Source organism: Vitis riparia, chromosome 8 (genome assembly GCF_004353265.1).
Source record: "Vitis riparia cultivar Riparia Gloire de Montpellier isolate 1030 chromosome 8, EGFV_Vit.rip_1.0, whole genome shotgun sequence".
Classification (NCBI taxonomy): Eukaryota; Viridiplantae; Streptophyta; class Magnoliopsida; order Vitales; family Vitaceae; genus Vitis; species Vitis riparia.
In genome coordinates, this window is record NC_048438.1 from 22,329,295 (window position 1) to 22,345,848 (window position 16,554).

Here is a 16,554-nt window from a genome sequence, read left to right on the forward strand (position 1 = left end):
TTTCAAAATTATGACTCCTTAAGGCAGCTCGCTCAAGCTGTGTGTGAAAGCATTATAAAAACAGTGTCATTCTCAAATTTTACTATAGATTTTGAAATGTGTGAAAGATCATTTTATTTCAAATTTTAAACATATATTGTAGTTTATTTTGGATTTGGTATTCCCTGGGTGGATAAGAATTCTTCATAGATATTATAATGTATGTGAACCAGAGACATCATATGAATTCACTCTTTGCATATGCAATATATTTGTTTGCACATATTGCATGGACATTGGTAAGATAAGTTGGAGGCTCTGTAAGCATTTTTCATGTTGATCTGGCTTCCATGTTGTATGACATAAGAACTAGTGTCTGTTAAACATTCAGACATGAATTTAATGAGAATGAATTTGAAAATGGCATGTTAGAAGTTAATTTTTTGCCAATATTCTCTTATATTGGTAAATATTAGTTCCGTCCTACCAGGGTAGGGTATTAATGTGTCAATGTTCCATATTCTACTTCAAATTCCAAAACTTTCAAATAGGGATGTATCTGTATCATCAATAGTTGCATAATAAAGTGGACACAGATGTCAAATGATTGGTAAACTACCAAGGCGGATGCCATGTCCTGGTAGACATTTTTTTTCCTATCAGAAACAAAAAGATGTATTTATTAAGATGAAAGAAACAAAATGTCCCAGTAGACATTTTATGGTAGTTAAGATGAAAAGTACAAATGTTTTAAAGACTTGCTTGTACTTTTGTCACCTGAACAACGCATACGCATTGACATGCAATTTTCTTGTACAGTGTATTAGTTAATTATTATTATTGTTATTACCCTTATTATTTTGATAGGCAAACAAAAACTTAAGATTAAAGAGTCTGATTATGAGTTAAACTTTAAAGTTTAATGAGGCTTCATTAAATTTTATATTTCCTTGATATCCCAAAGCATTAGATATATTATCCTTTATTTTAATGGTTGATATAACCATATTTTGAGATCTCACCTTTCATAGCTACATGTCACTAAGAACTAGAATTGATCCTTGAATTCTGTGGAAGTATGCTAACTGAATTACTATTCCACTCATATCATGACTTAATCGTTTGGTCATGCCATAGTTAATGCTTATTGCCTTTTATTCTCCTTTGGTTCGATTACACTTATCACAAAGTCAACTTGGCTATAGGTATGGATCAGTTTATTGGAAAGGGTCGTTTCTTTCCTACCGTCCTCATGTTTTTGGAGTATGGATTAGCAATTGCATCATCAACATACTGTCTTACATTTTCTTTTTCGGACCACACAATGGCACAGGTAGTGCTACCCTTTTTCTCTCATTTTGTAGTTTTAACTTATGAGGCACCAAGCATAAACTTATTATAAATGCTAATGTTTCTACTGTACTTGCAGAATGTGGTTCTCTTACTCCACTTTTTCACTGGACTTGTTCTTATGGTCATCTCATTCATTATGGGGCTCATACAGACAACTGAAAGTACAAATTCTGTTCTCAAGGTTGGAGTACTTTACATTCTGTCCTTCAAAAAAAAGAAAATAATTTCTACATTGTAAATGTGTGTCATTTCAGTTTCCATTTAAAAGAAAATATCTCACTTATGGCTAGATAATATCAATCATGATGAACTTGAGCTCATACTACCCTTCAAGTTCTTACCATTATTAACTTGATTTCTATCAAAAATTGAAAAAAAAAAAATCAACTAGATTTCTGAGTACTCTTTGAAAAAGCACCAAAATTACATATGGTTTGAAGTTTATATGGTGCTCCAATAACTTCTCATCTTAAAAAGCTCTTTATAGTCATCTGCTCTCAAAAGCCATCAAAAGCCATCCATATGTCTTTAACTAGTCTACTATTCCAACTGTCTTCCGATGTTTTCCATTTTCTCCTTGTTCCTTAACTCAAATCAACAGTATGCAATTGCAAAATGGTTTTTGACTTTTGTCCCTAACGTCTCTCTTCCATCTTCACCAATCCACATAAGTTTCTCTTTTCTCTACATCTGCAAACCACCTTCTCCTGATTCAACCTCTCTTTCCTGTTTGCATCAGTCCTTTAAATTTCCCCTGAACTTGAATTTTCATTATTCCATGTGCAGGAAACCATCCTTATTCCATGTTCAAGAAAACCTCCTTATTCCTTTTCTTCAAGTAGTTTCATCTGGAAATTATTAAATTTTCCACCATCCACCATCTCTCTAGAACCTTTCTCCTTCAACGGTGTGTTTTTTTTCCTTCTCAAAATTTTAAATCTGAAGGACTTCCTCCCCTCAACTCTCCTCTATCATCAAGAATTGTGGAATTGATCTGAAACTGGTCTAGCAAGATGGGTCTGGACTATATCGGAAAATGCTCTTCCCATTATGGAGAAATGAATAAAATAAAAAGATTTTTAACATGGATAGAACCTACTTATTCCAAGTAAAGAACCCTCCTTTCCAGGGAAATATCCATTACTCTTTTGGAATCAACAGACTCAGTGGTCGTCGTTATACGTCGTCCTAAACTTTCATTTGGGAACCCCACCACATTGAAATCACCCTTTTCCCAATGAACATTATGCTGATGATTCTATGACCACATTGAACCGTTTCCATCTTGGAACTTTAACTTCAGCTTGTCTAATTGTCAGATTGATCATTTCTCATGGTCTCTTTTCAATATATTTATTACCCCCTTATTTCCTGATGAGAGATGTTGAGCTTTTGTTCATTCTAGCCATTTATCTGTAAGTCCTTTGGTTGTGTCCTGGTGACTAGCAATATGGTTTCCACCTCCACCCATATTAATCCAGAAATCTAGAGTTCCCCTTAGAGTCGGCCTTATGAATGGTTAGCGGTGCAGTAAATAAATATTAATGACTTGCTATAAATCAGGAGACTTTGTAAAAGTCATTGACCCTAACAGTATCCTTGGGTTTTTTTAAAAGACATTTTCAAACACAATATTGATAACATTTTCAGGCTCTTTTAGAGAGAGCCTAGGAGGTCAGGGTTGTGTTATTATTCCTTGGGTTGCATAGATCAAGTGGAATGCTAGGATTATTGAGGTCCAAAGGAGGACTATAGATGTTTTATGGGATTCTGTATGCTGCCTTACTTTGCTATGGTAATTGGTTGGTAAATAGTTTCTAGGTATTGCCATTAGTGTAGCATGATCACAATGGTTTACAGAGGAATGGTACTGGAGTGGACCCCTGCCTTTAGTACATATTAAAGTTAACTTTACTGACTATTCTTTGGGTAAACAGAATTGGACAAGTGGTAGGAGGTAGGTTGGTTAGAGCATTTCCCAGGCCAACTGGCTTTGGATTGACCATTGAAGCAGAGATCCTTGCTTTCTCAGAATGCCATTTGGGGATCCTTGTAGGGAATCAATAACTTTCAGGTGGAGGGGGGCTTTTCTTGGGATTTTATTGAATCTTTTAGCATTTATTCTCTTTGTGAGATCATCAGGTTTGTGTTAGGTTTCAGTGTGAGGGTGTTTCTCAGCCTCCATGGGGTGTGTAGCTTTTATTATCATTACTTATAGTCAATTCTTTTCTATTGATACAGATTTTCTTGTTTCCTCAAAAAATGCACCAAACATGCTTTCTTTAGTTTAGGTTTTCTTTTCGGGAATACAATTGAATGATAATGAACCTTCTAAGAATGAAAATTTCTTGAGTTAGCTTTAAAATTGGCTTTTATCTGCTTGATTCTTTTGGACTGGTATGTGCACTTCTGATGCCTTATTTTCTCCTTCTGATAATTTTGCTCTTGCTGAAGTATGTGCACTATTCAGTCAATTGTGCTTATATTTTCTTCACATTAATTAGAGCAATGAACTTGTTACTAGGTATAAGTCAGCTAATTTGTCTCGTCATACATTTCTTGTTGCTTATACAAGAATTTATATGTTGACAACAAACTCATTTTCTGACATTTGTAATACATCTTTCAGAACTTCTTCAGACTATCACCAGGGTTTTGCTTTGCTGATGGTCTTGCTTCACTGGCTCTTCTGCGGCAAGGGATGAAAGGTGGATCTAGTGATGGTGTCCTGGACTGGAATGTTACTGGTGCCTCTATTTGTTATTTGGGTGTTGAGGTTTTTTCTGATCCCAGACCTCCTCTATGTAACTTGTCTGCTTACATCTTCTTGGTGCTTTAAATTATATGTCAAAACAAGTAATGATGTTAATGTTACCAAAACGAATTTGATATATGATTTGCTGCTTTGCTGCATTGGGAGAATTTTAGGACTCTCTATAGTTCATACTGATGAACTGCATCCAACTACTTCTCAAAGTAGTTGTTTGTTTAATCGATTTCTCCACCAACCAGTTTCCTTTATTACAATTGTGCCTGTAAATAGCTGATTCTCTATCTTCTTCATAGAAACTGAAAATTGTATAATCACATTTAAATATCTGCATTGACTGCATAGCCACTCTGTTGGACTGAAAAGGTGCATATGCTGCATTGACTGCTTAGTCATTTGCCATGGACATTTTTTTTTAAAAAAAAAGAAGAAAAAAGAAAAAATTAGGAACAACCAATTGTCCATCAAAAGATTGCATGGACTGTAACACATCGAAAAATACATAAAGCTTCACCATCCCAAGATGCCTCAAAATTTTTGTTGACAAACATGAATATTTCCCAGATGTATTATCCAGTTTTAAGCAATTTATGTTTCGTTTTCATCATCTCTGTGATGGCAAAGATGCTCAAAATTCATGTTGACAAACATGAATATTTCCTTAATGAATCCAGTTTTAAGCAATTTATGCTTCGTTTTCATCATCTCAGTGATAGAATAGTCATTTTGCTAATTTATTTGATCCATTTTCTTGGATCATTTAGAAAAGAGTGGATATTCAACTACAATAAGCAGTATCTTTTAGAATTGGAACAATAGAATTCTATTTTCTTTATCAGGCTTGACCATGCCCATGTTTGTCCCCTTATGGTGCAGCAGTTCATGAAACAATAGGATTCTTATATGCTTATTTGCTTGATTACATAAGACAAGCTTCTTAATCCTTTTCTAACAGATTCTGATTGCATTAGATTGGTGTGCTGTAAATTTAAAGATGCAACATCATCACACTGCAGACATTTGATATTATAAAGCTCTATCACTGGATACCCTAAACCAATTTTTGATATTATGTTGTTGATCATTCTTTGGGTGTCTTCGAATTTGAATTAATTTAATGAAGTAGAGAATGACCATGTCTGATCTGGTTGAATTTCTTATCTACAACAGAGCATAGGTTTCTTTCTCTTGACGCTTGGGCTTGAATTGCTGCCTCCTCGCAAATTCTCTCTATTCACAATCTTGGAGCCTTGGAGGGCTATTAAAAATAGCTGGCATGGAACTTCTAGTTATTTAGAACCCCTTCTAGAATCAACATCAGAAACTGCTTCTCTTGACCTTGATGAAGACATAGATGTACAAACAGAAAGAAATAGAGTACTTTCTGGTTCTGCTGATAATGCAATTATCTACTTGCGGAATCTTCGAAAGGTACTTGTACAATTGGTTTGCATAAATCTAACTTGTCAAATTTAGTTCTTAGTGCCTATTGTACAACAATCTGTCATCATGTCATATCAATAACTGTCACCAATTTCAGGTGTATCCCGGAGGAAAGCATCTTAGTCCAAAAATTGCAGTTCATTCATTGACTTTCTCAGTTCATGAAGGAGAGTGCTTTGGGTTTCTAGGAACAAATGGAGCAGGGAAGACTACAACGCTGTCAATGCTAACTGGTATATAACAATTAGGCATCAAGATCTTAATATTGCATGTCTAAAAATTTTAGATGCATAATTTTTTTTTTTTTTTTATATAGCATAGTCAATTAATCATTTGAAAGCACATAATTGTGCCAGTGAAAAGTCACTTCTCTTTTCCTGTGGAGCCAATTTATTTATGTTAACCCCAAAATGTTGGATCTTCAAAATATCCTAACCAGCAAAGTAGAAGTTGAACAATTTTAACAGCATAGCCATTATCCATGTAATGCCATAATCTGAATATTTATTAGCTTAGTACTTCTGCATCTCCTATCAAACTTCCATTTACTAAGTTATTAAATGGGATTCAAGAAAGTTGATTATTTTCTTCTACTTTGGATTTTATATTTTTGTGCAGGGGAAGAATGTCCGACTGATGGAACTGCATTTATCTTTGGCAAAGATGTATGTTCAAATCCCAAGGCTGCCCGTCGGCATGTAAGTCCTGATCTTGGTTATATTCTTGTTATGGTCGAATGTAGACGGTTTGTTGAAGATATACTGATAATAGCTGGGTAACTGCTTTATTGTTTCTTTTACATGCAGATTGGGTACTGCCCACAATTTGATGCTCTGCTAGAATATCTCACCGTGCAAGAGCATCTTGAGCTTTATGCAAGAATAAAAGGAGTTCCAGGTTACAGGATGCAGGATGTATGTACACATGAAATTTATCTACTAATGCTTATATGTCCATTCCAACAGACTCAAAGTGTCTTGAGATTTAGGTTCTTAGTCAGGAGAGCCCCTTTTCTAATTATGTGGGTGTGGATTTTAATTATTAACTATATAAGTAATTGCATTTAAATTGCTTCCTTTCCTTGGAAGGAAGATCTCCAACAAGTGGATGACAGGGCTTTTAATTTGAACTACATAAGTAATTGCATTTAGAAATTGTAGTAAGAATTAAATGACGGATCTCTAATGCTTGAACCGTACTGGACAGGTTGTTATGGAAAAGTTAGTGGAATTTGATTTGCTGAGGCATGCTAATAAACCATCATTTTCCCTTAGCGGTGGAAACAAGCGCAAATTGTCTGTTGCAATTGCGATGATTGGAGACCCTCCTATAGTCATCCTAGATGAGCCTTCCACAGGTATTTACACTGATCATTTTTCTTTTACATACTAAAGCTTCTTATTTTAGTCCACAACTTGTGAGAATGCAATGCACATGATCAAGCTAATAGAAGTATGTTTTGTGCACTATGATACCCAGCATCCTGAATCATGCAATAGAATGTCTACCCAAACAAATACCAGATATAAAAAGAAGTATCACTGGGAACTCCTTAACACGTGTCCCATTGTTTCAAAAGATAATTAACTTTTGTCGAGACTGTGACCTAGGCCAGGACTTTGAGCTGATATCCTTGTTGGGTGGAGAGAAGTTGATCCAGGTCAGCTCTGTTTCTGTTGGTCTAGACTGACCCAGGCCTGGACTGCGAGCTGATATCCTTGTTAAACTGTACCTGTTTCAAATCCAAACATGCAGCAAGTTTTTTGCTCATTTTTGCTAACTTTTGTTTCCATCATAAGTACCAATATAATGGCTGACATTGCAACTGGACATTGTTATTATCTCTCTTTGCTGCTACCAATATCTCCATCGTTTTTACCACCCTCAGCACAATTTCAACCACCTTATCGCTGTTGGGGGCTTTAAAGTTGTGGAGAGTTTCCATTAAAAGCATGGGCCCTTTTTGTACTGGATCTAGCATTTATATCTTGTACTTGAATCAATTTCTTTTAGTAAACATATCATGTTGCATAAATTGAAAATGCCTCCCCTCTTACTCCAGCCCTTTTCCTTTCTGAAAAAACTAGTGTGTTATCCTTTTGAGCATCTTTTGTCTGCTACCTATATTTGCACCTTCTGTTTGTCAGTTGTTACTAATCATAATACATTTTAGGTATGGATCCTATTGCTAAACGATTTATGTGGGAGGTCATATCACGTCTCTCAACCAGACGAGGAAAAACAGCAGTAATTCTAACAACCCACAGCATGGCTGAAGCTCAAGCACTATGCACCCGCATTGGAATAATGGTAACTATTCAAAGCAGTAGCTTTGATGCTCACAAGCTTGATTATCAGTTGCAAATGCTAATGGAACTATTGTTTTCCCCCTTTCTGTATATATGAAGGTTGGAGGTCGGCTAAGGTGCATTGGAAGTTCCCAACATTTGAAAACGCGATTTGGAAACCATCTTGAGCTAGAGGTATTTCATGAATCTTATCAATATAATCTTATATATATTTCATGCATCTTCAAATATTTGACTCCGTTCACTGTCCTTAGGTGAAACCTACTGAAGTTAGCTATGTAGACTTGGAAAACCTGTGTCGATTTATTCAAGAAAGGCTCTTTCACATTCCTCATCCGAGGAGCATACTCTCTGACCTTGAAGTTTGCATTGGGGGTGTTGACTCCATAACATCAGAAAATGCATCAGTGGCAGAGATCAGCTTGTCACCTGAAATGATAGTCATGATTGGACGCTGGCTAGGCAATGAAGAAAGAATAAGTACACTTATATCTTCAACGCCTGTTTCTGATGGGGTTTTTGGTGAACAATTATCAGAGCAGTTGTTTAGAGATGGTATGTTGTTCCTCGCACATTTTCCATATGTGTTCTGGTGTCTATGCGGGTATACAGTCTCTGGGATACTGCTTTGATATCTCAATTTTAGCAAATGGACATTCCTAATAAATCTTTTATTTTCTTATTGCAATAATTTTTTTATCAGGGCCCTTGACAGTTTTATAAGATGATACCAATCATATCATTCTTTATTCTGACCTTAACACCGATACATTGGGCATAATTTTGGTGTCTTTGTAGATATATTTTTTCTTTATTTCTATTTCAATTTTTCTCAAAGCATTATTGATTCACTGTCGGAGTTTGTGTAGGTGGTATCTCATTGCCCATATTTTCCGAATGGTGGCTAGCTAAAGAAAAATTCTCAGCAATTGATTCGTTTATCCTATCTTCATTTCCTGGTGCAACATTTCATGGGTGCAATGGGTTGAGTGTTAAATATCAGGTAAATATCAGGTTGAGTGTTAAATCTTTCTGCATTTCCATACTTTTCATATATTTTATATGATCTCTGATCTCTGATCTGAAATAATTCTACCATGAAATCAAAGTTATTTCCAAGAAGATGGGGAATAGTTTGAAAACGTGGAGAACACTTTAGGATTCTAAGTAGAATTTTGTTTTTGGAGACTGAAAACTAATTTAAAGAATTGTTCTAAAGGATTCTAAGTAGGATTCAGTTTATTTGCCTTCGTTTTCTCTGCTATCGGGAACTAGTATCTGTCAATTCCTTACATCGAGTAAGTCATCAATCCAAACCTTAAATCCAGATAGTAACCGATTAAAAAAATTGCTGCAGTTGCCATATGGGTACATCTCGCTTGCTGATGTTTTCGGGCACCTAGAACGAAACAGGTGAAATACATTATTACTCATCTTAATCTCGTCTCTCTCATCGTGTTGACCCGCAACTTGAATTCTTATTTATTTATTTTCTGTCTTTCAATCCAGATATCAATTGGGTATAGCCGAATACAGTCTCAGCCAATCTACACTGGAATCCATTTTTAATCATTTTGCAGCAAACTCATGAGGTATAATAACTTCTATAGCACACATAAATTTTGTTCATTATATGTCGAGGGAGCAATGCTTCTCCCATCAGTTCTATACAAGATACTGAGTCTACATGGAAAGACTACAAAATCAATTGTAGATTACAGAAAACCAATACATTGTATATGATTATTTATATACCTGTATATAAAGCTTTAGCATACTGACAATGTAATTTGTTACCTTGCTTTAAAAAATAAAAATCAAAATCAAAATGACAAAAAGGATGGGTTTTGGCCCTACGAGCATCTTTATGATCGTCTGATTATTTGATTTCTATTTTTCTTTTTGGGTGTCAACAAAAATATAGTGGAATCACCGAAAGCAACTAGTTCATTATTGCTTTCTCAGACGATTGCACGCAATTTATTTTATAATTATCCATTTATTTAAGCACAAATGAATTTTGCTCTTTTTGGAGACAAAATGAGAAAAGGAAAAAGAAAATGGAAAAAAATAAAATAGAAGCTTAGTATTTTTATTAATTGTCGAAAACTTTTTTTTTTAAAAAAAAAAGGTTAAGATTTTTCATCTTTTTTCTTAATAATTTTTGGTCTCCTTTTTAAAATTCAGATGGAGTGGGAAGAAGAAGATGGGAGAAAAGGGAAAACTCAAACGTAGCAGACTACAGTTGATGGGGGTTGATGATGACTTTGCCAAATATTTGAACCTTGAAGAGGGCCAATTGCCTTCTACACACATCCAAAATGGAGATTAGGGTACTTAATTATAAATTACGATTAAACATTAAAGATGAAAAGGAAATTGATTTGTATACATCACAAAAGGCACACAACAATCGTCAATGAGAAAATAGGGCGACACTCCCACCAAAACCAAAGCGCATGATCGTATCCGGTGGGTGCAGGGAACAACTTTGTTGACTTTTATATTTTTATTTATTTCCAAATGTGTGAATTGATGGGTGGTTTTGATAGCACAAAAAAGACAAATAATTTGTATTCTTCTTCCTCCTTATGTAAAGTCGATGATTTCTTCTACAGATGTTGTTGAAGTTGACATACCTCAATTTTCTTCTTTAATATCTCTTTTATTTTTTGTTTTTTGGGTCATTGTTTTCAAACTTAGTGTACGTGCATGGTGGACAGTGGGCTACAATGGTGTAGTAAGTCATTCCACTTTACGTTGGACCAAACTAAAGATGCGTTTCATTTTTTCTTTGACTTTGACCATACTTTAAGGCACTTAATTTCGACAGAATAAAAAAAAGCATGCTTTAATGTCTTCTTAGCGGGTGAAGAAAACAATCCATTTAAGATATTTAGAAAATGCGGGGAGGTTGAGAGGTACATGTAAATTATCTTAAAGCACATGTTTAAAGAAGAAAAAAAAACATGATTTTTTTTTTTTTTAATTTCTAAGTAATAGTTAAAAATATAGAAAATGTTTTGAGAATTTTTATATTATGCTTAAACAATATCATAAAAGATTAAACTGAAAAGAGTGCAAGGTGATCTTTGGACATAACGGTGAGGAGGGGGAAGTAAAGCAAAAGAGAAAAGGTGTAAAAATTATGAATGATTTGGGTTAGTGGGAAAACTTTTCCAGTCAACAGAGGACTAATTGTTCTTATCTTGTCCTGGACCGCTATTATTTTCTCATCACAGACGCCATTATTGATTTTGGACTGGGATTTTTCTTGGTCACGAGTGGGAAAATTTTCATACATTCATCTTAATTGGAGTAATTTCACATGACAAACCAAGTGAAATGAGGTAGGAAGTACAAAACCATACTGTGATGGGTGTTGAGAAGTCATTCTAGATGAAGTTACAAGCTGATGGAAGGCATCTTTCCACGAAAATGACTTCCAACCAGTTTGACTCTTCTCCCTCTACGCTGGCATTTATGAGACTTGGTATTCATGGTTCCAACCTCCAACCATTTGTGAGCGTCATATGCTGCGGTAGAAATATTTGTGTAGGGTTCACAAAGGGGAAACATGTTCAAGGCAGTTTTTAGAATGGGAATGAGAATACAAAAAAATTGGGAAGAGAGTGTAGTGACCCATTTCTCACGTATAGATATTATATGTTCTAGACCCAAAGGAACCCGTAATTTTAAAAGTTGTTTATAAAATGAAGGAACCTATAGATATATAATTTTATGAACTTTTCCCTTATTTGATATAAGATATTAAGGTTAAGAAAAACCTATATATTTAAGTATTAAAAACTTTTTCTCTTGTTTAATATGAAATATTACACTCATCTTTATACAAATACAACGTCTTCCTTATATCACATAGAATTATAAGACAATGTCAAATAGGCAACTCTCACTATATAGATGTTTGAGCTCAAAGGACCTTCACAGTTTCAAAACGAGTTTATAAAATTATAAGAAGTTTATACATGTAAAATATCAAAAACTTTTTTCCTTATTTTATGTGAGATATTACACTGGCGAGGTTGGATTATTATAAAAGTTAGTAATAAACAAATGTTAAGAAACAATGTATAAGGTAGATACTGAGGGTGGCAATTGACTTCAATCCCATCCTATTCAACCTTAGTTGTTTAAACCTATTCCCATTTTTTTTCCCAAGAAAAAAAAATCAAGATATCAATGAAATGGGGGTAGACTCACTTCCACTTGAGCCTATTTAAAACCCTTTTTATAAATTTTTCAATTTTAAATTGTAACAGTATTAAAAGTAAATATATTTATAAATAAATAAATATTATAATTTTTATAAATTATCTTCATAATAATAATTTTTTATTTTACATGTGTAAAAAAATGAAAAAATAAATTAAAATAATTTTTATTTAATTCAATTAATGTGGCGGTACAAACTCACCTTGAACACAAAGCCTTTAAAATAAAGAAATAAAAAATTTTCATACTTATTCATAATTTGTTTTCTAATTATTTACACCTAAAATAAAAAGAGATCAGTAAAAAAAAGAGATGAAAAATATCATTTTTCATCATATACATTTCTTGTTTTCTTATTTTAAAAATAGAAAATAATGATATATCTCTTAAATAAAATATGAAATTTTTAGATACTCATCATAAAAATATAATAAATTTAAAAATTAAAATATTAATAAAAATGTTTGCTTTCCCAAATTTTAAAAATTTTGAAAAAGTTATTATCATATTTTATTTTTTACTACCACCAACACCCTAATTAACTGTACATAAACTGATATGACTTTTGTAATATCAATAGAATAGAGGAGAGAAAGAGAGTGGACACATCATCTTCCTCTTCAATCCTAGTCTTCTAGTATTCTCTCTCACTTCTCTCTTGTGAAAAATGATTTGGACATGGACAACCCTTTTTGGGATTTTACCTTTCTAACAAATATTCTATGATACCACAAAGGCAAAGGTATCTCATGGATAGTAGCTATTTGAAGTGATCATTGATATATACAAGTAAGAAAAAATTAATTTCTAAAATTATAGAAACAAACAAGCTTATGCCCATTTTTATCAACTTTCAGAAGTGAGCATAAACAATGTACAAACAACTTTCTCTTTCCAGGTTTTTCTCACATTTCCTTTGAAAAATTATTTGCATATATGGGCAACCCTATACGATAATTTCCCAAAGAAGCAAAAGCATTTCAAAGATAATAGCTATTTTAAGTGAGTTTGATATATACAAGCATGCACTCTTATATCTTAAAAATGCAAAAAAGAACAAGAAAATCTAAAATTATAAAAACAAACAGGCTTATGCCCATTTTTATAACCTTTGATAAAAAGAGAGTACAAACAATATTGTACAAAATCATAACTAGCTTTATTAATTAAGACTTAGCCATTTATATATATATCTTAAGACTTAAGAGCCACTTTTCTTTAAGTAGCTACAAAGGAAGCCCTAGTATTTTCTATATATATGTGTATGGCTAGTTATTTGCATGATTGGGATAGTAAAATGCTAGCAGTTTCACTAATCTCAGCTCTCTTTCTCTTCCTCTCCCTATCTCCTTGAACCTCCAACCTCACCCCAAACAGCTTTGGCCTCTCATCATCTTCTTCTTCCTTCTCTGGCCCCGCATGCATTGCCACCAAATCGAGAAGCTCCTTACACTTGTTCTTCATGCTTGTCAGCTCTGAGCACAGCACCCCATTTTCCTTCTTCAGCCGCTTGTTTTCATCCACCAGGCTACTGTATCCTGATGAAGATGAAGTTGACGATGATCTTTGATCTTCTTCCAGCTCTTGTACTCCATTTTGATCAGCTGGTCCACCCACAGCTTGCTGTTGTTGCTGCTGCTGCTTGGTCCATGCCTTTCGTCTCCGGATCTCGCAGAGCAGCTCTCTTTCCCCTCTTCGGAACATTTCGTTGCAGAACTCCCACCGGCTCGTTGCCACCTTGCGAAACCCCTGCGCATATATTCATGAATATTGTAGATTTTTGAGGAAAAATGATGAAGTTTCTATTAAGAATTAATTAGAATTATCAATAAAAAAATTTCTGGGATTAAACTGCAAGAAATGGAAATTTGGGGTAGGTTGGAAAATAGGAAATTAGGCAAGAGATGTTGACCTAAGATCTGAGTCAACTCAGCCTGATATAGGATGGATAACAGATGACTCAACAGCTGTTTTTTTTTTTGCCCCTTTGTTTCGAAGGAAAATAATGAAGGGCGTGGAGTGAATAATTGCATACATAAGTATTAAGCTGCCGGACAAAGCTGGAGAAGTTGCTGTGTTTGAAGAGGGTGGGAAGCAAATCTCTGGCGAACTCCGCTGGCTGCCACACCACAAACGCCGTCCCGTCGCTGTTCCAGGAGATGACACCGTCGGTGGCCGGATCTTCTACCAGCATATAGGTCTTGAGTAGGAAAGGTGGTGGCGTTGATTTTCTCACATATTCCAACAACCCCTTTTCACAGTGATCACCCTCCATCATATCCGACCACCACAATAACAACACGTACAACAAAATCTCGACTTCTATCAAAATCTAAATCTACCTCTATCAAATCTATTCTGTAAATCAAGAAACTGCGGAGAGGAGAAAGGACAGTAGAAAGAAATTTATGAGATTAAACCGAAGGAGGAGCAGTTGAAGAGAAGAGAAGAAGGGCAGTTAAGAACTCCCAACCCCAGCAATAGAATCCCAACACGACTCCACAGTTCATGAGAAATGCAAGGGCTTTTCCCACTCTGTCTCGCCTTCTGATCAGAAGAAACAAATGGTTGAAACGTATGTTCTCCGTTTATTGCTTCTTTATAAATACTCACAGCCCCACGCCTCCTTCTTAGTCCTTCCCACTATATAATTTTAAATATATATTTGGTAGGCTGAGCTGGTCAAATTACCAATTACTCTTAATCTCTCCCATCACCCACCCTTACAATTTCCTCGATTAATTCAATGGGAAGGCCAATTATGGAAAATTTATTTACGCTTTTACTACATAAATCAGTTGATTAATTTTTTTAATAAATAATATCATTCTTAAACTATACCCAAATGTCAAATACATTTTTTTATTATAAATATAGTCTTTTTATATGATATATTTGGGTATGTTTAATTTATATGGTTATTTATTATTTATAAAAAAATTAATAAAATAATTTATTTAATTAAAATTTATAGAATGGGTATAGATGAATCCTGATTCAGCTATGTGGAACTATCAAAGAAAAAATTTAAGGTAAAAAGTAGATAGAAAATGGCAGTGTAACCACTCCCAAGGCGTGAGACTTTCCTTGCTTTTGAAAGTAATCTCCTTGGCTTATTGGGTGCCCATCGGCTATAGCTCTGACTAAAATAATTATAATTAATTAAATATGACCAAACCTACAAGCAAAGTACAATTTCTCCCCTACATGGCTCACAAAATAATAGTACTTTTTCTCAAATAATATTAATAAGCAAAAAATAAATAAAAATCAATATGTTTTGCTAATGGTTTTGGTCAAGCCACGAGGGATGAATGAAATAATAATGGGAATAATATTATTTTTAAGGTTTTTTTTTTGGAAAAATAAATAAATAAATAATAGTAGTATAATGGATTTAGGTGTGCAGATACATTCTACACATTCTCCATAACGTGTAAATTCCTCTAACCAAAATTTTCTCACGGTGTTGATTTTGATTTCTTGCCTTTCATCATCGATTCATCATCGCCTCCGGCTTTTAGTGTTGGCTGTTTCCTTGTGGAGAAGTGACTTTTTGACTTTTTTTTTCGTTTTTTCCATATCTAAATTCTTCCATGAACAGCCTGTACCATCCCTCCCAAGAAAGCGCGTGTATCACACGCTCCACTCTTATCCCCGGATGGGAAGAAAGAAAAAAGCAGAGAGTGGGGGTGGGGGGGGGGAAAGAAACAGGTGTAAACTCGTTTAATTTATTTTACCTTTTTACATAGAAAAAAATTAAATAATTTAAAATTATCTAAATTGTATTTTAAGTTATTTTAACAATTATTATTTTATGATAGAATAAATATAAGAGATTTAATTTTTTTTATTTCTTTGTTTTTATTTAAATTTTTTTTTTTCAAATACTATTAAGAAATTTCAAATGTTTCATATGAGCTTTTTAAGTATTATAAGAAACTATTGAAAATGTATCAAATATTTTAAAAAGTTTTATATTATACATAAATGGAAAATAATGAGTTGAGAAAAATGTTTTTTAATTTAAAATTTTAAAATAAAATTTATGTTTTAAAAAATAATTGAGAATTGAGAATTGTTTGGACAATTATTTTTGAAAATATTGTGATAAATTTTCATTGTTATATTTTTATTTTCTTTCAAAGTTTAGTAAATATTTGAAAATTTCCACGGACGTGAGGACATGTGATTCAATTGTATTTTTGACAGTGCATTATATAATTTTAATTTTTTTAATTACCTATCAAATCACTTCAAATTTTAGATTCTTAAAGTGATTTAAAAAAAAAACGTGTTAAATAGTGGGAAAGCCAATTCCCCCACCCCCAAAACCCACGTGCCACCGCGGGAACGAAGAGTGGGAGAGACGCGCATGGGCGGGGGAGTGGTGGAAGAAATAGAAGGGGAAATTCAGGGTACGTGGACGCATTGGAAGATTCTGAGTGTGGTTGGGCGGCTGAG

At 34.0% G+C, this 16,554-nt stretch overlaps 2 protein-coding genes across 5 annotated transcripts in view; one reads left to right on the plus strand and one right to left on the minus strand.

Annotated features, from left to right (window-relative positions):
- The window catches only part of LOC117919698 (ABC transporter A family member 1), a 29,951-nt gene extending 19,461 nt beyond the window's left edge, over nucleotides 1–10,490 (plus strand). For 3 of the 4 annotated variants that reach the window (XM_034836929.1, XM_034836931.1, XM_034836933.1), the window contains 14 exons: nucleotides 1,185–1,312; nucleotides 1,409–1,513; nucleotides 3,962–4,108; nucleotides 5,273–5,533; nucleotides 5,643–5,778; nucleotides 6,164–6,243; nucleotides 6,352–6,459; nucleotides 6,752–6,902; nucleotides 7,719–7,855; nucleotides 7,954–8,028; nucleotides 8,109–8,409; nucleotides 8,724–8,857; nucleotides 9,212–9,267; nucleotides 9,364–9,713. In XM_034836929.1, coding sequence (XP_034692820.1) covers nucleotides 1,185–1,312; nucleotides 1,409–1,513; nucleotides 3,962–4,108; nucleotides 5,273–5,533; nucleotides 5,643–5,778; nucleotides 6,164–6,243; nucleotides 6,352–6,459; nucleotides 6,752–6,902; nucleotides 7,719–7,855; nucleotides 7,954–8,028; nucleotides 8,109–8,409; nucleotides 8,724–8,857; nucleotides 9,212–9,267; nucleotides 9,364–9,445 — 1,901 coding nt within the window. In that variant the 3' untranslated portion in view covers nucleotides 9,446–9,713. Of the gene's footprint in view, nucleotides 1–1,184; nucleotides 1,313–1,408; nucleotides 1,514–3,961; nucleotides 4,109–5,272; nucleotides 5,534–5,642; nucleotides 5,779–6,163; nucleotides 6,244–6,351; nucleotides 6,460–6,751; nucleotides 6,903–7,718; nucleotides 7,856–7,953; nucleotides 8,029–8,108; nucleotides 8,410–8,723; nucleotides 8,858–9,211; nucleotides 9,268–9,363; nucleotides 9,714–10,041 lie in introns of those variants that run through there. The other variant, XM_034836930.1, reaches the window with a different exon arrangement.
- Nucleotides 10,491–13,165: 2,675 nt separating this feature from the next.
- LOC117919859 (heat stress transcription factor B-3) lies at nucleotides 13,166–14,663 on the minus strand. Its single transcript, XM_034837135.1, has 2 exons — nucleotides 14,126–14,663; nucleotides 13,166–13,839 (listed from the first exon to the last, which is right to left on the minus strand). The coding sequence occupies exons 1-2, from the start codon at nucleotides 14,366–14,368 to the stop codon at nucleotides 13,363–13,365; spliced, it is 720 nt and encodes a 239-aa protein (XP_034693026.1). The 5' UTR covers nucleotides 14,369–14,663; the 3' UTR covers nucleotides 13,166–13,362.
- Nucleotides 14,664–16,554: the final 1,891 nt, after the last annotated feature.